General features: G+C 42.5%; 8 protein-coding genes across 10 annotated transcripts in view; 5 read left to right on the top strand and 3 right to left on the bottom strand.

Annotated features, from left to right (window-relative positions):
* Positions 1-156: 156 nt before the first annotated feature.
* Positions 157-2,592, top strand: LOC113205134 (serine/threonine-protein phosphatase 6 catalytic subunit). Its single transcript, XM_026420626.2, has 7 exons — positions 157-368; positions 515-610; positions 703-910; positions 1,182-1,261; positions 1,348-1,453; positions 1,546-1,707; positions 1,785-2,592. Exons 1-7 carry the CDS (start codon positions 300-302, stop codon positions 1,973-1,975), a joined length of 912 nt encoding a protein of 303 aa, XP_026276411.1. The 5' UTR covers positions 157-299; the 3' UTR covers positions 1,976-2,592.
* LOC113205131 (uncharacterized) lies at positions 2,593-8,856 on the bottom strand. 2 transcript variants are annotated; one of them, XM_052267310.1, is made up of 19 exons: positions 8,745-8,856; positions 8,551-8,705; positions 8,253-8,445; positions 8,076-8,170; positions 7,369-7,994; positions 6,883-6,961; positions 6,588-6,792; positions 6,250-6,418; positions 6,025-6,122; positions 5,757-5,930; positions 5,464-5,663; positions 5,217-5,349; positions 4,900-5,124; positions 4,473-4,826; positions 4,221-4,376; positions 3,537-4,113; positions 3,262-3,457; positions 3,023-3,167; positions 2,593-2,946 (listed from the first exon to the last, which is right to left on the bottom strand). In XM_052267310.1, the coding sequence occupies exons 3-19, from the start codon at positions 8,433-8,435 to the stop codon at positions 2,899-2,901; spliced, it is 3,663 nt and encodes a 1,220-aa protein (XP_052123270.1). In that variant the 5' UTR covers positions 8,436-8,445; positions 8,551-8,705; positions 8,745-8,856; the 3' UTR covers positions 2,593-2,898. The 2 variants fall into 2 exon arrangements, with proteins under 2 accessions (XP_052123270.1, XP_026276393.1); XM_026420608.2 differs by having other exon boundaries at positions 7,642-7,994; positions 8,551-8,849.
* A 217-nt stretch (positions 8,857-9,073) lies between these two features.
* LOC113205162 (DNA-directed RNA polymerase II subunit RPB9) lies at positions 9,074-10,431 on the top strand. Its single transcript, XM_026420671.2, has 5 exons — positions 9,074-9,283; positions 9,374-9,428; positions 9,510-9,583; positions 9,672-9,798; positions 10,157-10,431. Exons 1-5 carry the CDS (start codon positions 9,204-9,206, stop codon positions 10,217-10,219), a joined length of 399 nt encoding a protein of 132 aa, XP_026276456.1. The 5' UTR covers positions 9,074-9,203; the 3' UTR covers positions 10,220-10,431.
* Positions 10,423-12,149, bottom strand: LOC113205159 (uncharacterized). The gene is made up of 3 exons (XM_026420666.2): positions 11,650-12,149; positions 11,088-11,561; positions 10,423-11,012 (listed from the first exon to the last, which is right to left on the bottom strand). The coding sequence occupies exons 1-3, from the start codon at positions 11,708-11,710 to the stop codon at positions 10,684-10,686; spliced, it is 864 nt and encodes a 287-aa protein (XP_026276451.1). The 5' UTR covers positions 11,711-12,149; the 3' UTR covers positions 10,423-10,683.
* Positions 12,150-12,492: 343 nt separating this feature from the next.
* Positions 12,493-13,808, top strand: LOC113205160 (uncharacterized). Of its 2 annotated transcripts, none has more exons than XM_026420667.2 (4): positions 12,493-12,906; positions 12,980-13,153; positions 13,251-13,401; positions 13,470-13,808. In XM_026420667.2, the coding sequence occupies exons 1-4, from the start codon at positions 12,676-12,678 to the stop codon at positions 13,562-13,564; spliced, it is 651 nt and encodes a 216-aa protein (XP_026276452.1). In that variant the 5' UTR covers positions 12,493-12,675; the 3' UTR covers positions 13,565-13,808. The 2 variants fall into 2 exon arrangements, with proteins under 2 accessions (XP_026276452.1, XP_026276454.1); XM_026420669.2 differs by having other exon boundaries at positions 12,503-12,906; positions 13,485-13,808.
* LOC113205161 (selenoprotein S) lies at positions 13,744-15,233 on the bottom strand. Its single transcript, XM_026420670.2, has 5 exons — positions 15,041-15,233; positions 14,797-14,940; positions 14,607-14,713; positions 14,388-14,526; positions 13,744-14,298 (listed from the first exon to the last, which is right to left on the bottom strand). The coding sequence occupies exons 1-5, from the start codon at positions 15,117-15,119 to the stop codon at positions 14,210-14,212; spliced, it is 558 nt and encodes a 185-aa protein (XP_026276455.1). The 5' UTR covers positions 15,120-15,233; the 3' UTR covers positions 13,744-14,209.
* Positions 15,234-15,477: 244 nt separating this feature from the next.
* On the top strand, positions 15,478-20,193 carry LOC113205165 (kinesin-like protein KIF23). The gene is made up of 14 exons (XM_026420674.2): positions 15,478-15,636; positions 15,978-16,404; positions 16,488-16,618; positions 16,697-16,858; positions 16,940-17,132; positions 17,221-17,359; positions 17,447-17,646; positions 17,737-17,841; positions 17,936-18,015; positions 18,109-18,343; positions 18,424-18,675; positions 18,782-18,961; positions 19,042-19,287; positions 19,372-20,193. The coding sequence occupies exons 1-14, from the start codon at positions 15,626-15,628 to the stop codon at positions 19,576-19,578; spliced, it is 2,568 nt and encodes an 855-aa protein (XP_026276459.1). The 5' UTR covers positions 15,478-15,625; the 3' UTR covers positions 19,579-20,193.
* Positions 20,194-21,247: 1,054 nt separating this feature from the next.
* Positions 21,248-22,859, top strand: part of LOC113205158 (uncharacterized) — a gene marked incomplete at its 3' end in the record, with an annotated part of 21,520 nt that continues 19,908 nt past the window's right edge. Inside the window, 1 exon segment of the mRNA XM_052267379.1 lies at positions 21,248-21,915. Coding sequence (XP_052123339.1) covers positions 21,614-21,915 — 302 coding nt within the window.

Raw genomic sequence — 22,859 nt, forward strand, 5'->3', positions numbered from 1 at the left:
TGCCCGATGCTATTTGTCTTTTCCATCATTTTAATCAGATTGCAATAGTGACTCTGATTCTGACTGAAGTTTAAAGCCGTCTAGGTGGCGAGAAGATCCCGCCTTCATCACTAATTTGCATTGTTTTCCGTTTTTCTCCACCCTTCCCCTTCCCCCTCTCCCCTCTCTTTCTGTTTTCCCTTTCCTTTCTCCTCTTCCTCGCCTTGCCGCTCGCCGAGGGACGGTGGAGAGGGACGAGGGCCGAAGAAGAGGGAGCAGAAGCAGAAAGATTAATTCCAAAAGGCATTGCATTTTTCAAAATGTCGGACGTTGACAACTGGATTGAAATAGCTAAACAGTGCAAATATTTGCCAGAGAATGATCTAAAGGTAAATAGAGCTTATCGAGTGACTGTATTTTTCTGCATTTACCGATCTCTTTATGAAATGTTGTGTGTCAGTGATTTCTATCCCGCCCTTGTTCTTGGAGAGTGTTGTCATTGCGCTTCTTCAGTCCGTTATCTAATTTCTTTCAGAAATTATGTGATCTTGTGAGTGATCTTCTTTTGGAGGAGTCTAACATCCAACCTGTGTCGACGCCTGTCACAGTTTGCGGTGATATTCATGGCCAGGTTGAACATAACCTATTTCATTATTTATTGTCTGTACTATATTATACCTTTTATGTTCTTTGATCTCATTCTTTTGTTTGAACCTCTTGTAGTTTTACGATCTTGAAGAACTCTTTCGGAATGGTGGGCAAGTTCCAGACACCAATTACATCTTTATGGGTGATTTTGTTGATAGAGGTTACTATAGTTTGGAAACATTTACTCGCTTACTTACCTTGAAAGCTAAATGGCCAGACCGCATTACTTTATTGAGAGGCAACCATGAGTCTCGCCAAATCACTCAAGTTTATGGATTTTATGGTGAGCAGATTTCTGTTTTTTGATTGCATTAATGATAATCTACTGCCCCAACTGTAGATGATGATACAGTCAATCCTCGTTAGTACAATCCCAGGATATAATGATTTTTCGAATGCTCTCGGATTCAATGATTTCTCCGTTACAACGTTTTCGGCCCGTGGTCCCAGTAGAGTTGCGCTAACAGAAATTGACTTGTATTGTCCTAGGGCATTATTAATTCTGTCAGCATTTCTAGTCTTATCAATTTTTAAATTCAGCAATTTTTTCCCAGATGAATGCCAAACCAAATATGGAAATGCCAACGCCTGGAGATATTGCTGTCGGGTTTTTGATCTTCTGACCATAGCTGCAGTAAGAATAATCTTATTACATCTTTATGGTAATATCTATCTTTCCAGTTAACTACTATTGATTGTTTTTTTGTCCTTTTTTTCTAGCTAATTGATGAGCAGGTGCTGTGTGTGCATGGTGGGTTATCCCCAGATATTAGAACTCTTGACCAAATACGAAGCATTGATCGCAATCAAGAAATACCTCACAAAGGTATTGTCCTGAACGTTCAAAAATTTCAGTTTTTGTTGGTTTTTAAATTGGTTGTACTGAATAATTTTGTTTTTCACGTAAATACACTTTAGGTGCTTTCTGTGATCTTGTATGGTCAGATCCAGAGGATGTGGAAACATGGAGTGTTAGTCCACGAGGTGCTGGTTGGTTGTTTGGAGCTAAGGTAACTCATGAGTTCATGAAACTCAACAACTTGCAGCTTATATGTAGAGCACATCAACTAGTTCATGAAGGTAAGCCATGCTTGATCGCATATATGTTTATTGTTTGCATCTGCAGATGTAAAGTTGTTCTTTTTCTTCTTATTTAGGTATTAAGTACACGTTTGACGACAAGCTTGTAACAGTTTGGTCAGCTCCTAACTACTGTTATCGTTGTGGAAATGTGGCGTCAATTCTGGAATTTAAAAGCATTGACTGCAGGGAAGCCAAAATATTTATTGCTGTGCCTGACTGTGCAAGAGTTATACCACCAAGAACCTCAACTCCGTATTTTCTGTGATATTTGCTGGGCAGGGTGCCTTAGGCTGACTGCTTTAGTATTACTATCATCAAATTGCCTGAGTATGTAAGTGAATGTTTGTCATTTTTTTTTTTATTTGTTTTGGAATGAATGTGGAATGGTGCAGATGATGTGTATAGTATTCCTCCATCTATTTATCTCAATGGTAAATGGAAATTTTTATTGGAAAATTTTAAATGTTATGAATTATTTTTTCTTAATAGTATTGTGATTGATACTTTTTACTGCCAAGCAGATGTGTTGTTAATGTCAATATCTTTCAAAGCACATGCATGTGGAAGTTCAACAAGGACCAGGGAAGGGCACACTAGTGCCTCTGTGATGTAGGTTACAGGTTTTGTATTTTCTATCTGTTTTTGTTGAATGACAAGCAGAATGGATTTTAGACAATACTTACTAATTTGAAATTGAGTGATAACTTAGCACTAGTCTGTTAAGGTTTGACCCTGTAATTTACATGCAGTATGGCACGCATATTCTACAGATGTTTGTTTATCTTGCTGCCAGTACAAGCCTTGCTGATCCACTTTTCTGATAAATGTAACTAATTTCAAATGGAACTAATTGGAGAATGATTAAAATCTGTCACCGTTAAATATTGATTGATTTCACAACTTTATTTGAACACATAAATTAATGCAATAAAATAATAGTTTAATAGTGATTTAACTTTAAAAGTAGAGAAAATATCTTGAACAAAGTCTTGAATAAACTCCAGCTAAGAAGAAAACAGAAATAATTCTTTTCTCTCTCCCAAAGGGAGAGAGGAGAATGACAACACAACACTAAAGTTAGTAACACAGGCAAATATCCATCTGCAGACCTTGAAATACACTTCAAAGTTCAGAGGATAGTTAATATTAATTAACTTTCATATCTATAACATAAAATGAATCCAGAAGTCAGTCAGTCCAATAACTATCATTAGGGTTGAAAGAATCCCGGAGCAGCTGCAACAAAACATCAGCAGTATAATGTGATTGTAGTTTTCAATAAAACTGGAGAAAAAGATAAAAATATTCATACCCGGAATTCTTTTATAATAGATGTATCTAGGTCAAGGGCTATCATCATGCTTGGAACATTTGTCAATGGGGTTACATGGAAAGTTCCAATAACTGACCCATTTTTGTTTCTAGATAGATCAAAACATTTGATGTCTCCATCATGCCTGACAAAAAAAGAAACATAGGACATACAACACAATAGGAGTCTAATGACTGACAAAATATACTACTGTCCATAAAAATATTGACTGGACATACCCATCAAGAGCAGAGAATAAAGGCAAATTCTCTTGTCTAGGTAGTTTGCAGTAAGGTGGGTTAATATCCATATTTTTCAACACTCTGACCAAAATATCGCATGTACTAAACTTTGTAAAGTTACGAGCCAACTCTCCTGTGCTTAGAAATGCTTTCTCATCAATATTGAAAAGATGTAATGTACGTCCACTTATTTCTGTACAAAGTAACAAAAGACATAAGCATGATGTAATGCAATAATCCTAAAAAAAAACCTATCAGACATTAATACCTACCAACAATCTTCCAAAAATTAGTAACAGTCGAATTATTTGAATATGATGACAAGTTTAAATTTCCAATACTTTGCACTAAATCTGGAGCCACATTTCGACAAGAGGACGTTGATGATGGCACTGAAGAGTCATCTGAATTTTCAGAATCATGATGAGAAACTCTCTGCTGTGATTTTGAATTGATTGGAGAAGAATAAAAAGATTTCTTTCTTCTTGAGGCTAATCTATTTCTTATATTGTAGTCTTCTGATGAACTAGAACTAGATGTTGGTGCCTCCATTTCCACAGCCATAGTAGATTTTCCCCTACTAGTCTCATCATCTATGTTCATTTCTGAACTGCTTACTTCTGATAGTGTGTGTTGGGTTACAACAGACTTTGCCTTGTGAGGAATTTTGTCATTGGTCTGCGCTTGACTGACACTGGATGATGCGGACCAACCATTATCTGCTGTTGCTCTTGCTTGAGCGTTGAAAAGGGCAGCAGCTGACTGCTGGTACAAGTTTTGGTAGTAGGCCATGGCAATTGCCTGTTGTTGTTGCCATTGCTGTTGTTGCAAAAGCAACGCTGCACCAACCTGGAAACAGGAGATAGATCACCAAAATACAATGAAAACACGGCATGACATACCACATGACAGGTTTCAGGAGCTTAATGCAACAGTGACTGTGACTGGCTGCATACCTGTGACATGCCCGCCACAGAATAAGCAGCTAAGGGATTCATCAGTGGATTAGGGAACATGTAAGGATATGTTGCAGGTACACTGTAACCAGCGGCAGGACTTTGACTGCCTGTGACCCCAAAGCCAGGAGGTGGCAAATGAGATACTGAAGTTCCCTGTATAGAGAAAATAAAGATGTAAGAAATACCTAGAAAATAACAAGGTAAAAATTTACAGCTTATTGTCAGAATGAAAAGGGCCTCAAAATTTACCTGAGTCTGTGATACACTAGAAGATACAGTAGGGACAGTTGGGAAACTGTTGTGATTGTTCACGGGTGCTGATAAAGAGCTTGAGCAAACAGGTGACGATGGCATAGTATTCTGAGATTGAGTAGATGCTGGGCAAGCTTCAGTCTTTCCATGATCAGTCTCATTTACACAAGTCTCTCCATTTTCTACTGAGCGGCAACTTTCTTCAGGCTCTCCATTAATTTCCTTGATTAAATCTGCTGTTTCTAGGAGGTCATCTTTAAATGAAGCATGACCTTCAGTCACTAGCACGTCATTAAGATGAATATCTGTTTCACCATTAGTGTCAATAAGGAAAAGTTCCAAAAATGGCTCCTAGTAAAGAAAGGAAAGATTTAAAAAGTTGTGAAACACTACAGGACAAGAAGGGTACATACACGCCTGTCACCTCTAGATCAACTTTTTGAACCAAGCCGATTAATTCTCTGTCAACAACAAGAGCTAGAAAAGCAAAACCAGCTTCTTTTGAAAATCTTTGTGAGCCATTTGGTGGCTCAATACCACTTAAAGATGCCCGAATAGCTTGTTTAGGTAATACAGAAAAATCACTATGAATAAAACGTAGATCAGTTTTGGAACATTTGGAAACTGTTCCATAATCAATGTATATAACCTGCAGAAGTGAAAAAAAAAAAAAAGATCATTGATGGGTGTAGTAACTATAAATGTCAGGTGCATAGATAGTAGGATATTTTCATTACAAACCTCTGGGGTTTCACCAACAGATTTAATTACAGCTCTATGCCACTCGCCATCATATATAGCAACACAGCACTGTCCTTCTACAATTGTGCAATCAGGCATGACATATTTAGCTCCATGATCTTGATAAAAATCTCTGATGAACAGATAAAAATCCATAAGAAACATGGTTCGGAAATAAGCTGATTGAAGTAGGTATAGATATGTCATCAATACTAGTGAGATGAGACATTTTATAAATTAAACTTACTGTAGTTCATCCATCAACCTGTTTAATGTGAGAGCATCTTTTCTTAGCATGACCCAAAACTTGTGTGGAGAGTAGACTTCAGCAACCTTGAGCTCTACATATTCCCCAGGCTCTGCATTGGGAGGCAGCTCAGGAAGTGGAAAGGTTTCTCCTGGCTTCATGACTTCCTCTGGATACAATCCCAAGAGTTGCTTCTCCGTCTGAGAACCGAAAAAAACCTTAGTTACTTCAAATGCAAAAGATTGCAAGAACACAGAACATTGACCTAATACCGCCTAATACAAGATCCTTACTAAATCCACATCCAGACTAGGCATGAGCTGTTCTTCTGGCTTCTCTCCAGGGTATACATAACATTCTCTGCGAATATAACGTACACGGATCACTGAATTGTGCAAAGAACTCAGCAGGTCTTCCAAGCTTTTAAACACAGGAGCTTCAGAAATTAGAGATCTACCATAAGATTCCTAAAAAATTGTAAATATTTACACGTCAGTACACCAATTACACATTCACATTACCTAGTACAATGTCAAACTCCACATAACAAGAAATGGTCACCTCATACAACTGGGCAAGTTGTTCACCGCGAATGCCAGATGTGTATCTCTGAACAATATCAAAAATTTTTCTCTTGACAGACAATGACAAATCAATAACTGGAAATAAAAAAATTAGCATGTACTTAGTTTACAGCTGCTATATAAAAAAGGAATCCATAGTTCCAGCTCCTTAAATAATAATTTAACTACCATTCTTAAATAGTAATTAATTAAAATATAATACCTGGCTTTGAGTCACTCTCATCATCAGTCACATTATTTGAGACGTCAAACAACATCCAGTCGCCACTCTTAACCCTTTTGCAATCAAAAACATCTTGCAAGTCATGAGCCATCTGAATAATGCTATCATAGCCAAGCTCATTCCAATTCAAACAGACACCAAATTTTTCCTGCAAAAAAACAAACAATGCAACATCCCATAGCTATTCACAAAATTAAATCCTCAAAACAATTCAATTCACCCATTGTCAAAATTTGGTATTGAAAAAGTCTTAATGACAGATAGATTAAATAATTGTAATAATAATAATAATAATAAGAAGAAGAAAATGTGACTACCTCATATTTTTCTGGTAAAACACAGGCCCATAGTCCTGATGGGTAAGATTTGATAAGATTTTTCAAGTTAGTTTTCAAGGTATAATTAACATTGCTAGATGAATTGAAATAGCCGTCCAAACAAGAGGCATTGTCAGTGCTTGCTAAAGGTTTTGATGTCTCCATCTTCACCTGGACAGGACACCTATCCTCTGGATCGTGAAATCTAAAGATTAAAAAAGAAGTACTTTAATACAAATGTGACCTTAAAAGGCTGAAAAATTAAGAGCAATTGTACTTATGATATGACACATACCTTTCATAAAAACTATCTTCTGAACAATCATCAGAACTTTCTTTACCACCAGGCACTATTCTGTGCTGATAAGAATTGCCTGAAACAGTTAATTAAGTGGATTTAGCTTTCAGTTTTGTAACACATTATCTAAGAAACACATTTTTTTTCTTAAACAAAAGAAGAGGCATGGCTTGGATTCCTTTTTAATTATTTTTTTAAATATTTGACTCAAACACAGAGGATTAGCTGTTAAAATTAATAATAAAATCTAAACCTTGGTTCACCTCCTATACCATATTTGACAAATAGCAACATAAGACTGGACATGTCACCTTCACTTCTGCTTGTCGTTCAGATAAAAGAAAGTGATAAAAGAGCCAAAGATATGCAAATTTGACTCGAAACTTCCCTGACACTTTAATCAACTAAAACTCACTGGAAACTGTGTCAAGGTACCTTCAGGCACTTGCCAGCATCATTATTAAAATATTTTTCCGCACCAACCTGCTGGGATTTGGGGGGAAGATGATGGCACAGAAACTAATCCTCTCTCCGTAGCCTCCTGCTCAACTCCTTTCACTCCTACACTATCATCTTCTCTGGTATTAGAGTGTGTCAGAGGAATAGCTGCTAGGGCAGGGGAAGGTGAGGCAGGGGAAGTTGATGGATAAGCACTAGAGCCCAATTCCTCTCTCCTTGCCTTTTCCTTAACCTCTTTTACTTTCTGGAAGTGCTCTTCTATAGTGGTGGAAGGGCAATGCTCAAATGTATACCTACTTTGAGAGGGTGGGGATGGCTTGCTCTGAGCACTGAAGACCCTACTTTCTCCTCCATATGATCCACTGCTTGTTCCATGAGATATGCCACCACTTGCATAAGATCCACTGCCAGATCCATAAGATCGACTACCTGATCCATAAGATCCATTGCCTCCTCTATAAGATCCACTGCCTGATCCATGAGATCCACTGCCTCCTCCATAAGAGCTACTGCCTCCTCCATAAGATCTACTTCCTGATCCATATGATCTACTTCCAGATCCATATGATCTACTTCCAGATCCAAAACCGCCTGTTCCGTGAGATCTAAAACCTCCATAGGATTTACTGCCAAGATAGCTGGTAGGGCGTCTATGAGGTAAGAAAGAGGTATACATCAAAAACATTATAGTGTTAAGGGAGAGCCATTACACAGTTCGGGAAGGAGCCTACCTTCTCGGTTTTTGGCGTTTCTGTAAAGCTACTAGTTGCTGGATGTGTGCAGTTTCTTTGGTAGACACTGGTCTCACTTCACCAGAGGCAGTCACCTAAAATTCAAAGTGCCATACAGTATCCAGCAGGTTGAAAGGGCACAAAACTTTAATTCCTCGAGTGATCTGATAAACTTACCCTAACTGTATCAGGTATGGACTCTAAGAATGCGAGAAAGCTTCGATACCCCAGTGCAGCGTATGGACATGGTTCACCTTCACTATTAAAGTAGTCTTTTTGCAACTCAAAAACGGTCATGCACTTTTGAGTTGATATGAGTAAACTCCTCAATATTATTTTGATGGTATCTAGATCAGCCATGGCTCTGCCACTGAGAAATACACATGGAAGTTAAGAGAAACTATACGTTAGGCAACAGGTGAATGACGGGCAGGTTAGAGTTAGAGTGATAAGTCAATCGTTAGAATAAACTTACCTAGACTAGAGAATAAGGATCAAAATATTCAATAATATGGAAGAATCTCCAATAAGCCAAACGCTTAAGGCACTGGTAAAATGTCACCACGATGGACAAACAGGGAATGCCCTCCGTTTTGTGTGAACACACCAATCGCTTCACATGACTAAAATCTGACACAAGACAAAAGGAAAGAGAAGTATACAACACACACGAGACTGGTCAGTAGAGTTATCTCGAGCGAGTGGATAAGTAGTTGCCCGAAAACTTCAAGAGAACCATACAACGTTTCGACAACTAACCCCAAAAGAAACGAGTGGAAATTATCGGAAGCACCAACTTGTCCCACAAAAAATCGACAAGTGCTTTCGCATACCGTGAAGTACCTCCTCTTTACCATCTTTAATTGTACTTTTGTGCTCATCTTATTTTATTTTTTCTATAAAGAGTATATTTTTATATTTTTCTAATTTGTTTCCGAATTGCCATTTGGTGGTTCTTGGTTGATTTTAGTGTTGCACCTACCCTGATTGTTGTGAGAGTACGTCATAGCTCATTTGTTTGTTTTTTTAGATCTAACAAGAAAAACAAGCACCAGTTTCAGCGTTTCAGATAGTGCCGGTGAAGTTAGGACTTCTTCAGTTTTGTGATTAGTGTATTTTGTGGGAAGAATGGCCTCTTTGTCAAAATCTGGTTACGACACGCATGACGATGGTCCAGGTTTCGTTGGCATTAGGTTCTGTCAAGAATGGTAAGAGAGATTAAGGTTATGGTATTTCTTTAGAGTTGATTCCGGTGTACAAAGAAATAGTTTAGTTGATGCTCCTCTGTAATGTTTCAGTAACAACATGCTTTACCCCAAAGAAGATAAAGAAAATAAGGTCCTTTTGTATGCGGTGAGTACGGAGCTGAGTGCATCACAACTAGGGTAATGTTTGTTTGTAATGTGAGAAATTTTAATTGTTTCTGTCTCTCAGTGTCGAAATTGTGATTACAAGCAATTAGCAGACAGTAACTGCATTTACGTCAACAAAATCATGCACGAAATTGAGTAAGTTGGGTTTTGTTTATTCCTGGTCTCAAGTGAAACTGTAAATTATTTCATTCATTTCACGTTTCAATCTCTTTTCTGCTTGCAGCGAGCTTACTCATATAGTTGCTGATGTCATATCAGACCCTACCCTGCCTAGAACAGAAGAACATCCTTGCCCCAAATGCAATCACAGAGAAGCAGTGTTTTTCCAAGCACAAACACGCCGTGCTGAGGTATGTTGTGCACTTACTGTACTTGATATAATTTCCATCACCTAAGTCCCATGCGATAGAACCACCCTGGTGGACCTACCCTGTTAGTGTCCTTGTTGTTCCCCTAGAATTTTCACAGGCCTCTGATGTCAATTCAGACCCCTTTAGAATGGGCCCTGGGCGGGGGAGGGGAAGGGCACAAAATACCTCACACAGGCAGGGCAATTGGAGAGCTCCGTTAAAAGCCTTTTGAAGTAACTGAGGGTGAGGGGGATGGAAGTAGAGTATTGTCAAGGAACTCTCCAACTACCCTCAGGGAAGTGAGAAGTTAAACTGTATTCTCAAACTAACTGCTAACTGTTGATGCTTTCCACCACAGGAAGAGATGAGGCTGTACTATGTATGCACCAATCAGCATTGCACACATCGTTGGACTGAATGAATACATATATTTCTCCTCACCAATCACCTATGAAGATCATACTGCCATCAAATTTGTGTTATCTACTTCAGCATCTTCTGTAAAATCATTTTGTTATCTAGACTCCTTTCCAGCGCTTGCTATTTAATTCTTAATTTATAACTTATCGTGAAAAAATGAGCCATGACTTTTCTCGCCTACTCTGTTGTATAATTAAAGCAATGTAAATTTCATTGTTTCTTTATTACTGAAATAAGGATTTTCAATACAAAAATTTATAGTAAAAAAATTAACTTTTAATCATAAAAATTTGTGTAAGTTAAAATTATTTCAATGACCTTGTTCACTCTCAAGGCATAAGATACTATCTCTCAATATGCTAGCCAAAGGCTAAACAAAGTATAACATGTTTTATCTCCATCTTTTAATCTAATAATTAGACTAGAAACCTACTTGGAGGCATATCTTAAAATTAAACCAAATTCTCAGCTGACCGCAACATGCCCGCCGCGACACACCAAGGGCAGGTGAATCCGGGCCAGAAGGAGGGGCACTTCCTCCACGTCGGCGTCGTCCCCTGACGACACGGACCCTTCCTCAGACAGGGTGGACGACGAGGAGTCGGACGAGCAGGGCGACCAGTTGTACCTCGGCGAGGGACAGTCCGCCGGGGCGGGGGCGGCCTGCTCCCCCCGGGGCGCGAGCAGTGCAGGGCTGCGGGGGGCCTCGGGAGTTCCACCCTGGGGCCCCTCTGCCGACTCGTCCATGGGGTTCTTGTGGCAGCACGATAGCACCATCTTCATGACGCCGTAGCCTGAAACGGGATAGAGGCATCATGTACAGCTCGACGGCGAGGTGGTACCTGTAGAGGTACTACCCGGGTGCTTACCTCTCCGGCCGCAGTACCGGCACAGCACTGAGCCCCCTCGCTGACGGGCGCCCCGCCGCGACCAGGACCTCCCGCGCTTCTCCCGCGCCGCCCGCGGCCCAAGCCCGGGCCCCAGCCGCGCCCGGCGCCCGCATCTCACTTCATCTTCATCGTCGTCGTCCTCGCTGCCACTGTCGTCGCCGTCCGAGCCGGAGCCCGGCGACGACGTGCTGCTGTCGTCCGACGAGCTGCAGGAGCTCGTCGAGGTGGCTATGGAGACGGTCGTCCAGGAGCTCGTCGACGACGAGGTCGACGACGAGCTGGAACAGGACCCTGGGCTGCGCGAGGAGCGGCTGTCGGTGGTGGTGACCAGTGAGGTGTCGGTCGTGTCCGTCCAGGACGAGTCGGACTCCACGGAGCCCGCGGAGAAGCGGCGCCCGGGCCTCAGCAGGTGCCCGTCGAATGGTGGGGCAGGGGCGGGTGGGGTGCGGGGGCCTGACCAGAGTAAAGGCGTGAGGTGAGAGAACAATGCGAAAATCTGATTACGTTGATTTCTTGCGCCGCTTGCGGCCGCTCGACTCACCTGCCCTCGCTTTACGCCTCCGACGTACTGGTGTGGTGCCACCTTTCCTAGGAGAGGGCATCGTCGTCGTAGAAGAGAAAGAGCTTGACGGGGTCAAACACTACAAGCAACCAAACATTTCACCCAGTGAGATTGTCGCAGGCAATGTTGCAACGGTTGCAACAAGCGCGATTTAACCTCGCAGGCCACGAGGGCACGGAACACGGAAGTAATAACGTGGCCCACTCAACTGCCGAGCAACCACTCGCGGACGTTTGCTTGATCCACCGCTATATATTGGGGCGCTATTTGTGATCTCGGTCGTGTGCTTTGCTGCTATGAGTCTATGCTTGAGAAGTCTATGAGGTGACGGTTGACGCTCGACTCGGTTCCCAAAAACATCAAGCCAGTCAAAACAAAGTCCGCCAATGGCTTGTTTCAATCAGATGACTGAAAGTGTTGTGCCAATCCCTCGAGGACTCCTTGCCAGCTCGCACTTGTCTTGCTGCCTCTTTATTTACTACATTGCAAATTAATCGTTTTCTTGTGTATTTTTCTTTTCTTTTTTTTTTGAAAAATTTGAAATTAATTTTCCCACCTACTGCTAGGTTCCACCCCCTCTCTTTTCTCACCTGTACGCGCGAAATTCAAAATTACAACAAGTCAGCAACATCAGAAAGAAAAATTCCTCCTTGCCTAGTAATATTTGTCTCAAATCGTAAATGTATTATTCTTATAGAATTATAGAATGAGTTCACACTTTTTATTTTGAGTCTTGATTCGGTGAACATTTGAAAGGAAGGAAATGTTTGACGCTTTCTCTTTTTCCATCTGTTTTGCCGGTGGTTACCAGCACTGGCGCATCCGTAGAGGGCGCAGAGAAGCGAGGGGAATACCGTTCCGTTTAGTCTGGCTTAGTCTGGCCCGGCTTAGTCTGAATAGGCCTACAGTGCAGTCAACGAGTCAACGTTCAAGTGGTGCACAGCAGATAGGCCCTAGTTCTAAGTTCGCTCCCCGTCCTGAGAGTGAAGTTAGGTCTGCGCTAAGATGTCTCGCCCGGTGGGTCGCCCCGCCCCTATCAGACCCAGGGGCGCTTTCGACCTCGTCCCGAGGTCCCAAACCAGCAGGGCCGGCTCCTTGTACCCCAGCAGCAATGGCGCAGCTGCGAGCCCTGCGGGCTACACCCTTGGCGGCGCAGCCTCGGCGGCCGCGTCTCGCTCCGAGCAACAAAGAGAAAACGAGCTCAAGATAGAGAAGCACAAGGAGAAAGAGCGGGAGGTAAAGATTCGAGAAGTAAGTAACCCCCGTCATCTAACCCAAAGCTGCTGTTTCAACGCCTTTTCTGTTTCAGAAATACTTGATAAAACTTCAAGAAAAAATCAAAAGGCACTCTCATTTGAATACCGCTCCAGGCCAGAGTCTGAATGATTTAGATGCTCCGAGTTCATCATTGCTCACAGTTCGTGAATTGCAACACATCACATATACGGAAGCAGCAGAATCACACAAAATGAATGAATCGGAGGTAAGGAGCAAATACACCTGCCTTTTAACTACCCTGCTGGTAACTTTCATGTGTTTATAATACTATCAAACTACCAAGGTCCCTATTTCAACTTAAGGTGCAGGAAAAATTGACTCAGAAAAAGATGGCAAAACTTCAGGAAAAAATCAAGAGGCATCCCTATTTGAACACATCTCCAGGCCAGAGGTTGAATCAAGATGTTCCACTTGCCTCTCTTCCAGCAGAAACATTGGAGCCAGTTGACAAAGGTGAGATGATGTAACATGATTACCCTATGAAATTTGTTATTATTGAATTTATTCCCCTGTCAATATAGATGTTTATTTCTTAGACAGAGAAATGAGAGAAATGAGGAATAGACTGCAGGAAAAGTACAACTCATCCCTGAAGAAACATCCTCAATCTTCCTGATTTTGTTGGTCAATTGATTTGTATTTTGGAATTTCAAAGTTTGTGTTCAGTATTATTTTGAAAAGGCATTATTTGGTTTAACTTGAGATGAGTGTGATAAAACTGTTGCTATAGAGTTTCACAGCCTTAAATGTTTTTTTAGAGTAGGATCTGGAGGTTGTGTCAATAAAATACTTAAGTTTAAGTAACAAGTTTAGAAATTTAATTATAATTCAGAGTTTAAATAAAGTTAAGAAAGCAATAATGTTGAATGTTATTTAAAAAACCTTATAGACAGACACATGTTGCTGGAATGTAGTTAAACTAGCACTATATGATTCAAGAACCACTTGAAAAATTAACTACCTGATGAGTAGGTACTTCATAATAATTAAAACAATAACTTCTATTGGAGTTTGAAAATGTCAGGCACTGAGAGTCATGATACTGATTTGAGGATGAAACCTTAGCTTGTTAACAATAAACTTGTAAATGTTAAAATACAACAAATATACAATGGTATGATCAATGAGATTAGTATTATCACATCCAAACTGAACCTACCCTGTGGTTGGTCATGTCAATTATGAATTCTGACTTATGTTTAGTAAGGGGGCCCAAGCATCACTTTGAACATAGGCTTGGAAATATTACTGCTATATGCATTTACTTTTTACCGCAACCTCCACCTGGGCATCCTCTCTTTTGTGGACGGTATCCACCGGAACTTCCAGCACCCATTAATGGATTATATTCTGTAAGAATATAAAAATAAACATTTGCTGTATCAAGAATACAGTATGCTGTACATTTGATAGACAATGGAGCACTGAGTACCACATACCTGGCTTGAAGCTTGAAGATTTCTTCTTGCTTGGGCCTGGCTGAGGTTCCGTATTACTGATGTTCTGTTGATTTCCAAGTCTCTGACCTCCAGAACCTGATTGACGAGCAATCCAGTCTTCTCGCTTTTGGTCTTCCAGCTTAAAGGATTAAAATGGGCAAACTAATTGCATACATATCCGTCAACAAAAGACAACAAACATGAAGGTTAGCGCCTTACCTCTTTTGCTCTCTCAGCTTTTACTTTTGCCATACGGTCATGCTCTTCTTGCATTCGAAGTCTAGCAGCCACAATGGCCTCCTGCCGTGCCCGATACAGGTCAGGGTCTATGTAAAGAAATCAAAATTATATTGAAGGTTCTCTCGTTGTCCTTTGGGACACTTCAATTAGCAAGTAATAAACAACTTACTCTTGTGCACCTTGGCCGCATATTCATCATCTTCTTTTTGTTTTCTCCACTTTTCATAATGCGGTTTTACCTTACTCCAAACATACAGTCCCAAGATAACAGAGCCAAGTATATACCAGCCATAAGTAGCATAGATTTGTTGTACTGGTAACAAAAAATCACAACAAGAATAGTGTTTAGAATATACATACACATGATTTACAGGGTAGCCTTTACTTCAGTCTATTATCTATCAAAATCTCACCAAATAAGATTGCCTCTGAAATGAGTGCAGGTGTAGGCTGCTCGAGACTTTCTGGATGAATAGGCTTTGCTTCTTCCATGACTTACAAATACATCAGCGGGGGAATTTATTGCGCCTGAAAAGAGCAGACGAGCAGACTACAAACTACTCAATGTTGACATTAAAAATTTTAGGTTAGGAACCTTGTCATCATTTTTCACCGCCCTTTAAGACTTGGAAAAAGCAAGCCTGTTGACAACGTTTAAAAAACTTTGCTGGTCTTAAATATATTTCCTATCCTATAATTTAAGTATGATTATGAAAAGGATAAAAAAAAATCTCATTTACATCATCCTTTAAGTGAATTGTGGATGACGGAGGAAGACTTCAGTGTAAACTTCAAAAATATTTTCTCCGTATAGTTGGTGCTGCTGTCAAAACCAAAAGTTCGTTGGTAATTTGAAAGTCCATCTTGGAATTTAGCGCCGGGCCCGGGTGATGGTTTGGAGTGTTCCTCCGTGATTGTTGTTGTATTTGATTTTTTGTATAGTTACATGTCCTAACGCGCTTGTGATAACTGTCCGAACGAACTGCTCAACGGTCAACATGAAGCCTGTGTGAGTTTGAAATTGTAGAGTGTATAGAGTGTATTGTGTATTCGAAAATGCACTAGTCTGCACCTACACCAGAAGAGGCTTCCCACTCTGTCGGAAAGTGGAAAGATGTTGAACTTTTTCTCATTCTCATGCCTTTAAGATTGCTTTGACTTGTGCCTTTTTGAAAATAATCTCTACAGCATTACCAAATTTAATACTATTCAAGTTTTATGTGATTTACAATCTTTGTTTGATTTATTGCTTTTGACATGTCAGTCATTTGTTATTGTAATACATGGTTGAAATAATCTTGCAATATTTTTCTAAAGTAGATATTTTATGCATTTTTTTTTTTTTTGCAGGCGAACAAGGAATCTTCCGAAAAAGACCCCTTCAAAGACCAAAAGCTCATCCAAAGATCCTGTTCAAGTGTTTTGTCGACTTCGGCCCATGCAAAATGAATCTGACCAAGCATGCATGACAATAATATGTCCACGCTCTATCCAAGTTACACCTCCTGATACCTCAGCTAACTACAGGGCTGGTTCTGCCAAAGATGTCATTTACTCTTTTCAAAGGGTATTCGATGAAGCTGTTGGTCAGAAAGAAATCTTCGAAACTGTTGGTTTACCTCTTGTGAAATCACTGTTAGAGGGCCGTAATGGCCTATTGTTTGCCTACGGAGTTACCGGCAGTGGTAAAACTTACACCATGAATGGAGGACCCCAGGATGGCGGTATCATGCCCCGTTCCCTTGATGTTTTATTCAACAGTATTCATAATTACCAGGTATATATGATCTAATAGTCCTATGACTGTTAACGATTTATCAGTTCTTTTTATCTCATCTTTCTCTTTTAATCTATCTACAGGCAAAGAAGTATACATTTAAGGCTGATAAAATGAATGGGTTTGAAATCCAAAGTGATGTAGATGCTCTAAAAGAAAGGCAGCAGGAACTTATAAGAAATCTCGAATCAAGACCAACTAGAACACCAAGAAAGTAAGTATAACATTGCAAGGTACAATGTAAGTGGCTCCTATGAAAGTGGCTTGTATTAAACATTACATCTCTCCACAGAAATTCAGACCCAGAAATATTTTGTCGTCAGCCAGACACCACCCAGTTAGATCTACCTTGTGAAGATAACACATATGCCGTGTTTGTGACATACGTTGAGATCTATAACAACAGTGTTTTTGATCTCTTGGAAGAGAGCCAGGACTCTGTAAGCCAGTACAGGTAAGCTTATTTACAATACACAGGCCACCCAAACATCGTAAGAGTTATTTCTTGCAAACTTATTTTCTTCTAATATCACAGACAAGTTAAAATTTTGAGAGAGGATGCTTTAAAGAACATGTACGTTCATGGAGTGACAGAAGTTGAGGTGAAATCTCCAGAAGAAGCTTTCGAAGCATTTTATAAGGGGCAAAAGAAGAAGAGAGTGGCCAATACTATGCTCAATGCCGAGTCAAGCCGCAGTCACTCAGTGTTCTCCATACGTCTTGTTCAGGTTTGTTTCTCAAGAAACTTCCTATTTTTGAATTTCTTTAGTTATTATTGTGTATTTGTATTAGCCTTTGTTATTTTCATGTGTCTAGGCCCCTTTAGACTATCATGGTGAAACTGTTGCTCAAGAAAAAGGGGGAATGGTGATAAGTCAACTCTCTCTGGTTGATCTAGCTGGGTGTGAAAGAACTAATAGAACCAAAAATAGTGGTCAGCGCTTGAGAGAAGCAGGTATAACATAGTTATTTCACTATTGTTCAATGTTCATTAAATTAATCTAACAAATTCTATTACAATACTCATTCTTTTGTCCTGTAGGAAATATCAACAATTCTCTGATGAGTTTACGGTCCTGTTTGGAAATATTGAGAGAGAATCAACTGACTGGTGCTAATAAAATGGTGCCATACAGAGACTCTAAACTCACACACCTTTTTAAAAACTACTTGGATGGGGAGGGTGAAGTTAGCATGATTGTTTGTGCTAACCCTCGCGCTGAAGATTATGACGAAACTACGGTATTTTATATAAACCTTTATTGTTATCCACTCTACTTTACTTTGAAGTCTTAACTGTGAAGATTTTGTTTTTCTCCTTTTATGTTATAGCAAGTTATGAAATTTGCTGAAATGAGCCAAGAGGTTCAAATTGCCAGGCCAGTACCGGTTCGTTTGGACTTCGGTTTCACACCTGGGAGAAGGAAAGCTAACCAGGTATTCTTTTGGCTACAGTGGAGTTGGGACTGATCAGAAGAGTTTAAGTCTTATTAGTGTTATTGTTTGCGTTCATATTTTCATCTATCTTTAGGTTTTCCGCACTGCTGTTAAACAGTTAGAAGAAGAAGGGTTTAATGAAAATATTCCTATTGATGTGGATATTGTGTACAGGTAGGATAAGTCAAGATCTGTTTGTTGTTTCAAAAGAACTGATACATGGAAATGAACTTTACAAATTAACCTCTTCTTCACCCTCTATTACAGTTTGTCGTCTGAATTCCCTTCCATGGATATTCTGGGGCCAGAGGGTGGAAAGGTCTTAACAGAACTAAAAGCATTCTTACAGGAAAGGATTAAACAAAGAAGCTTGCTTGGTAAAGATCTCTTACTTAAACAAGAGCATTTCAGAGCACTCCTGGCGAAAGTTGAACAAGAAAACATTCTTGTAAAACAAGAAAGCATTACACAGCAAGCTCAACTTGATCAAGAGCGAAATAGAGTATGTCATAAATTTTCTCTTCAGCTCCAGTCAAGTATTCTGAAACTCGTTTGATTCACTTCAAATATCTCTGTTTTCAGATGCGAAATTTAACTGTGAAGCTTGGATCTGTAGAACGTCAAAATTCAACTCTCCAAAGACGTTTTGAGGAACAAGAACACAAGATTAGCATTCTCCAACAAGAAAAGGCAGATTTGGAAATGGCTTTGTCCCAAAGTGCGATAGACAAACAAAAAGTCAAATCCAGGTATAATGCAAAGGTGGCTATGGAAACAGAAAAAATTTCTCATGTCTTGGAAAAAAAATTAGAAAAAGACAGGCAACAACTGCAAGTAAGTTTTATTCCAATGTGCTATTTGTTGCTGCTGTGCAGTGCATAGTGACCATTCCAAAGTATGGTGGGTAAGAAAGTTAAACTACAATACTCTTCACCCACAGAACGCAATTCGTGCAAAGGATGAAAAGCTGCGACGGGTCCGGCATGCTCTCAAGGAAGATATTCCCCCATCCAGTGCATCCTCAACTTCTAGCCTAGCTAATGTCACATCAAAGTCTGATGGTGGTACTACCCAGTCTTCCAGTGCTTTGCCCAAGACTCCAAGTGCTGATTCTAGAAGGGTAATTTCTTCATTCTGTGTCAGCTGTCTAATATTTTACTATTTTGAATTTGTTGTTATACTTCTGTACTTACGTTTCAGATGGGTTTGGCTCTGAGGAATCCTCGCCATCGTAGATCCCGCTCTGTGGAAGGTACAGGTAAGTGGCTTGACCATTGTCCTGCCACCCCTGTTCCTTTGAGCACTGTGTTTCAGCCCAACATGAAGAAACGCAAGTCTGTTACAAAGCTTACTGATGTAAAAGACATTACCAAAGGGACAGAGCGATACTGTTTAACCACTCAAGAGCAGGATACAGATGGGGAGTTAGAAACTCGACTTTACAAGGTATGTGCCTTCATGAGTAGAACTATTATTTTCACCTACAATGTGTGGGACTAACCATTTTCGGAACTTTCTTGTTTATATCAGGGTGACGTTGTGCCCACATGCAGTGGGGGAGCTCAAGTGATCTTCAGTGATGTTGAACTTCTGAAACAGTCATCTCCTACCGGTAATGCCGCCGGTCCTACCACTCGCAAAAGGAGCGCCCGAATGTCAGGAGTTGATGTAGCTGAACGATGCCTCACCGCGGTTGAGGGTCATGGGAAGAGGCCTCACATTTCAGGAAAGCATTAAGTAGTTTTGGGATCATGGTCCAATGTCACCAAAAAACTAATCTGTCTGCTTTCATTTAACATGCCTCATGCCTCTTAGTGAGATTAGCTCTTTGGTGACATTGGGTCCCTTAATAACGTCATTAGATTCTGAAAAGAAATTCTCTTATTTTTATGTGACATTGTCATAGCTAGAATGCATTGACGGTTTGCATTGTATAAAATTGCTTAGCTCTAAGTATTTATAATATATGTATTCAGTTTTATATAATCCTATACAGCCATAGCTGTTTGCTAGATGTCGGTAAACAGACTTGCCTAACCAATCAGACATTTCTTTTAATATTTTAAGTACAGTGTATTGTTAGTCAATAATTTTGGTGGCTTGTGCTTGCGTGTGTTCTAAAACTCGATTCTTTTGTAGGTTGTGGTATATTCAGTATTGCTTTCTGTGTCCTTGTGTTTTAACAACACATAGGCTTAATCAATTCTTACTTTATACTTTGTATGTAAAATATTTTTAGCCACTGTGATCAAACATGCTACGGCTGTGCCTCTGTGCTGAACAAAGGCGTGTGGTGCAGCCGGATTTGTGTAAATGTTTCCCTATTATCGCATTAAACGAAATTCATTTTTATTTTGGCCCCTCATTTCTTCGTGCGTTCCCCAGCCCGCCCTGCTCGCGCCACGCGCCTGGGAGGTAGGCAGCCCATTAAACGGGTCGTGTAGGTTGCGCGCCTGTCGCAGTGAGACAGTAAATCGGTCAAATTTCAAATCGGTGCAGGTATAGGCAAAGGCGAGACCGATAGAGACTGGGAATCGCTGCCAAGTCACGTAACCCGTCTATAGAGCGGAGGGAAGTCCGAGCTTGGTCGCGCTTAAGCCAACCCGCGTAGCACTTCGTCACCGAAAAGGCATCACATCGGTTTTAATTTTGAAATTTATTCCGATATAGTTCCGATGTCTGGTTGTATATTCACCCCGGGGAAGATTTGTGTCATACGGTCAAGGACACAACGCAGTCATAACTTTTTCGACGATATTGTTTCGTTATCGGTTCTCACGTCGTTAACGATACTACATTGGGGCTAGAGTCGACGGCTTTTCGACAAATGACGTCGTGTTGATGTCGTTTCGACGTCGTTTGTCGAAAAGTCGTCGATTCTAGCACCACGACAGTACCAACGACGTGAAAACCGATGTCGAAACGATATCGTCGGAAAAAATTCTGACTGCGAACCTCTTCGTGAATAGAAATAGAAAGGGTTCCTCGACACCCTTCTAAGGAACAACGCTCGATGTGAAATGATTGCCGAAACGACGTCGTTCCGATATTGGGTGGTTGACGCACGTGCACCCCGCCGCCAGCCAGTGCTTCCAAAATTGCGGGCTAGTGCGGGCTGACCCATGTTAAAGCACAGGCGCAAAAGCGAGTAGCCCGCAACAGCCTGCCCTTTTGGAGGCACTGCCAGCTCCGCAGCTTCGCCAGGGCGCAGAGCTCGTCGTAGAGCTGGCAGAGCGGTGCGCAGTGAGACGGCTCATTGGCCGAGTCTGCGGGGCGGGGGTGGCGGGCGGCGGGCCCAAAGGCGGGCCTACTGTCGGCCGGGCTGGCCGGGGGCGGCAGGGGGCGGGGCCTGTTGGGCACGCCCCCAGGGCTGCCGGGGCGCCCCTCCCCGCGCGGGCGGCCCATGGGGCGGCCAGGACGCCGTCGGCAGTGCCTGCATGGCCGGCCGCGGGGTGCGTTCCTGGACGAGCACGGCTGCAGAGCGTGGCAGAGCGCGCCGGTGCGTGCGGGAGTGCAGCGTGGGCGTGTGTGTGTCTTGGCAGCGCCCCTCGCGGCCGTAACAACGCCGTACTTTATCGGCGGGCTTCGCGTGGAGCCTGGCGGCCGGGGCGTCGCGGCGCGGGCGTGAGCGGCGTGCCTACACAGGCGTGCTCACAGGCGTGCCCCGCCCCGCGCAGTGCGGGCGCGCGCGGAGGGCGCCCATGTCCAGGGGCACGAGCCGGCCCGGGTCGGGGAGTAGCCGCTTACACCGTCGGCCACCTCCGCGAGCGACATGATGACCCTGGCCCTCCAGCATCAGCAGCAACAGTGTCGCGAGCAGAGGAGCTGCCGCTTCAGCCCCCCCGGCTCCAGCGGCCCTGCCCCCGGCGCCCCCGGCACTGGCGCCGGCGCCGCTGGAGCCCACGGCAACAGGTTCGCGCCCACCCCTCCGCTTGCTCCGCTGCACGGCCACCTCAGCGCCATCAGCGACATGAGCAGCAGCAGCAGCTGCAGCAGCAGCAGTAGCAGCGGCGGGGGCTGCTCCAGGAGGCCCGTGGACGACATCCCCCGGACACGGAGAAGAACCAGCGACAGGTAATAGAGCGTATGGCACCATAGGCGCGTAAACCCAGCTTGTGCGACGTCGCGTCGGAATCTATGAGCTATTTCAGAGAAATGGGAAAGAAGAACAGCACGAATAACATGGAGGCCTGTAATTCGTCGCTCAGGTGGAGGGGAGACAGGGCAACGAATCACAGGCCTCCTTGTTATTCGTGCTGTTCTTCTTTCACTTTTCTCTGAAATAGCTGATTCGAATGTATTTGATGTTGCTACACCAATTTGCCGTCGTACCGGGTGATTCAGAGTAGGTGCAGGTGCGGGCGGGTTTGCCCACGCGCTCTGCCCGTTAGGCGCCATAGACCTTTGGGTAGGCAAACCTGCCCGCCCCCTGCGTTTTCCCTGAATCACCCGGTACGCCCACTTTTTGAACCCATTTCATTGACACCAGTCCCTTTGGAGAGGGTTGTCAGAAGGCTATCTTCGACGACGGCCCCCCAGCCTCAGGTGGACGGCGGCGTCACCAGGAGTGCGACGCTTTCGTGACCAGCTTGTCGTGCCGTGCGGACTATTTCACGCCGGTCGTGCGCCCGGGTGTTACCTTATTGCCCTACCTTCACGAGCAGTCGATAGCGCAGAGCTCTGCGCGGGGCAAGCGGGGTGGAAGGCGGACGTCCAAGTCCACGACCGTGAGAGGCGCTGGGTGGGTGTCCGCGGCTCGGTCACAGTGGCCGCGAGGGAGAAGTTGTGGAGAAGGAGTCATGTATGTAATCGCATCCACATTTTTCTTCTCTTTACTATTGTCATTTGTTCAGTTCGGTGGGTTGTGCATTGTGCCGCGCGTTTAAATCTGTGCATAATTTGCGCGCTCCCCCGCCGCGCTCCGCTACCTTTGCGGGCCGCAGCTCGAGTTCCTCCTCTAAAGTGCACTACATGACCTCGGGCAGCAGCAGCCTCTGGTGGGGAGAGTGTGTGTGGGG

This window comes from Frankliniella occidentalis, unplaced genomic scaffold (genome assembly GCF_000697945.3).
Source record: "Frankliniella occidentalis isolate FOCC.00 unplaced genomic scaffold, Focc_3.1 Scaffold50, whole genome shotgun sequence".
NCBI classification, from domain to species: domain Eukaryota; kingdom Metazoa; phylum Arthropoda; class Insecta; order Thysanoptera; family Thripidae; genus Frankliniella; species Frankliniella occidentalis.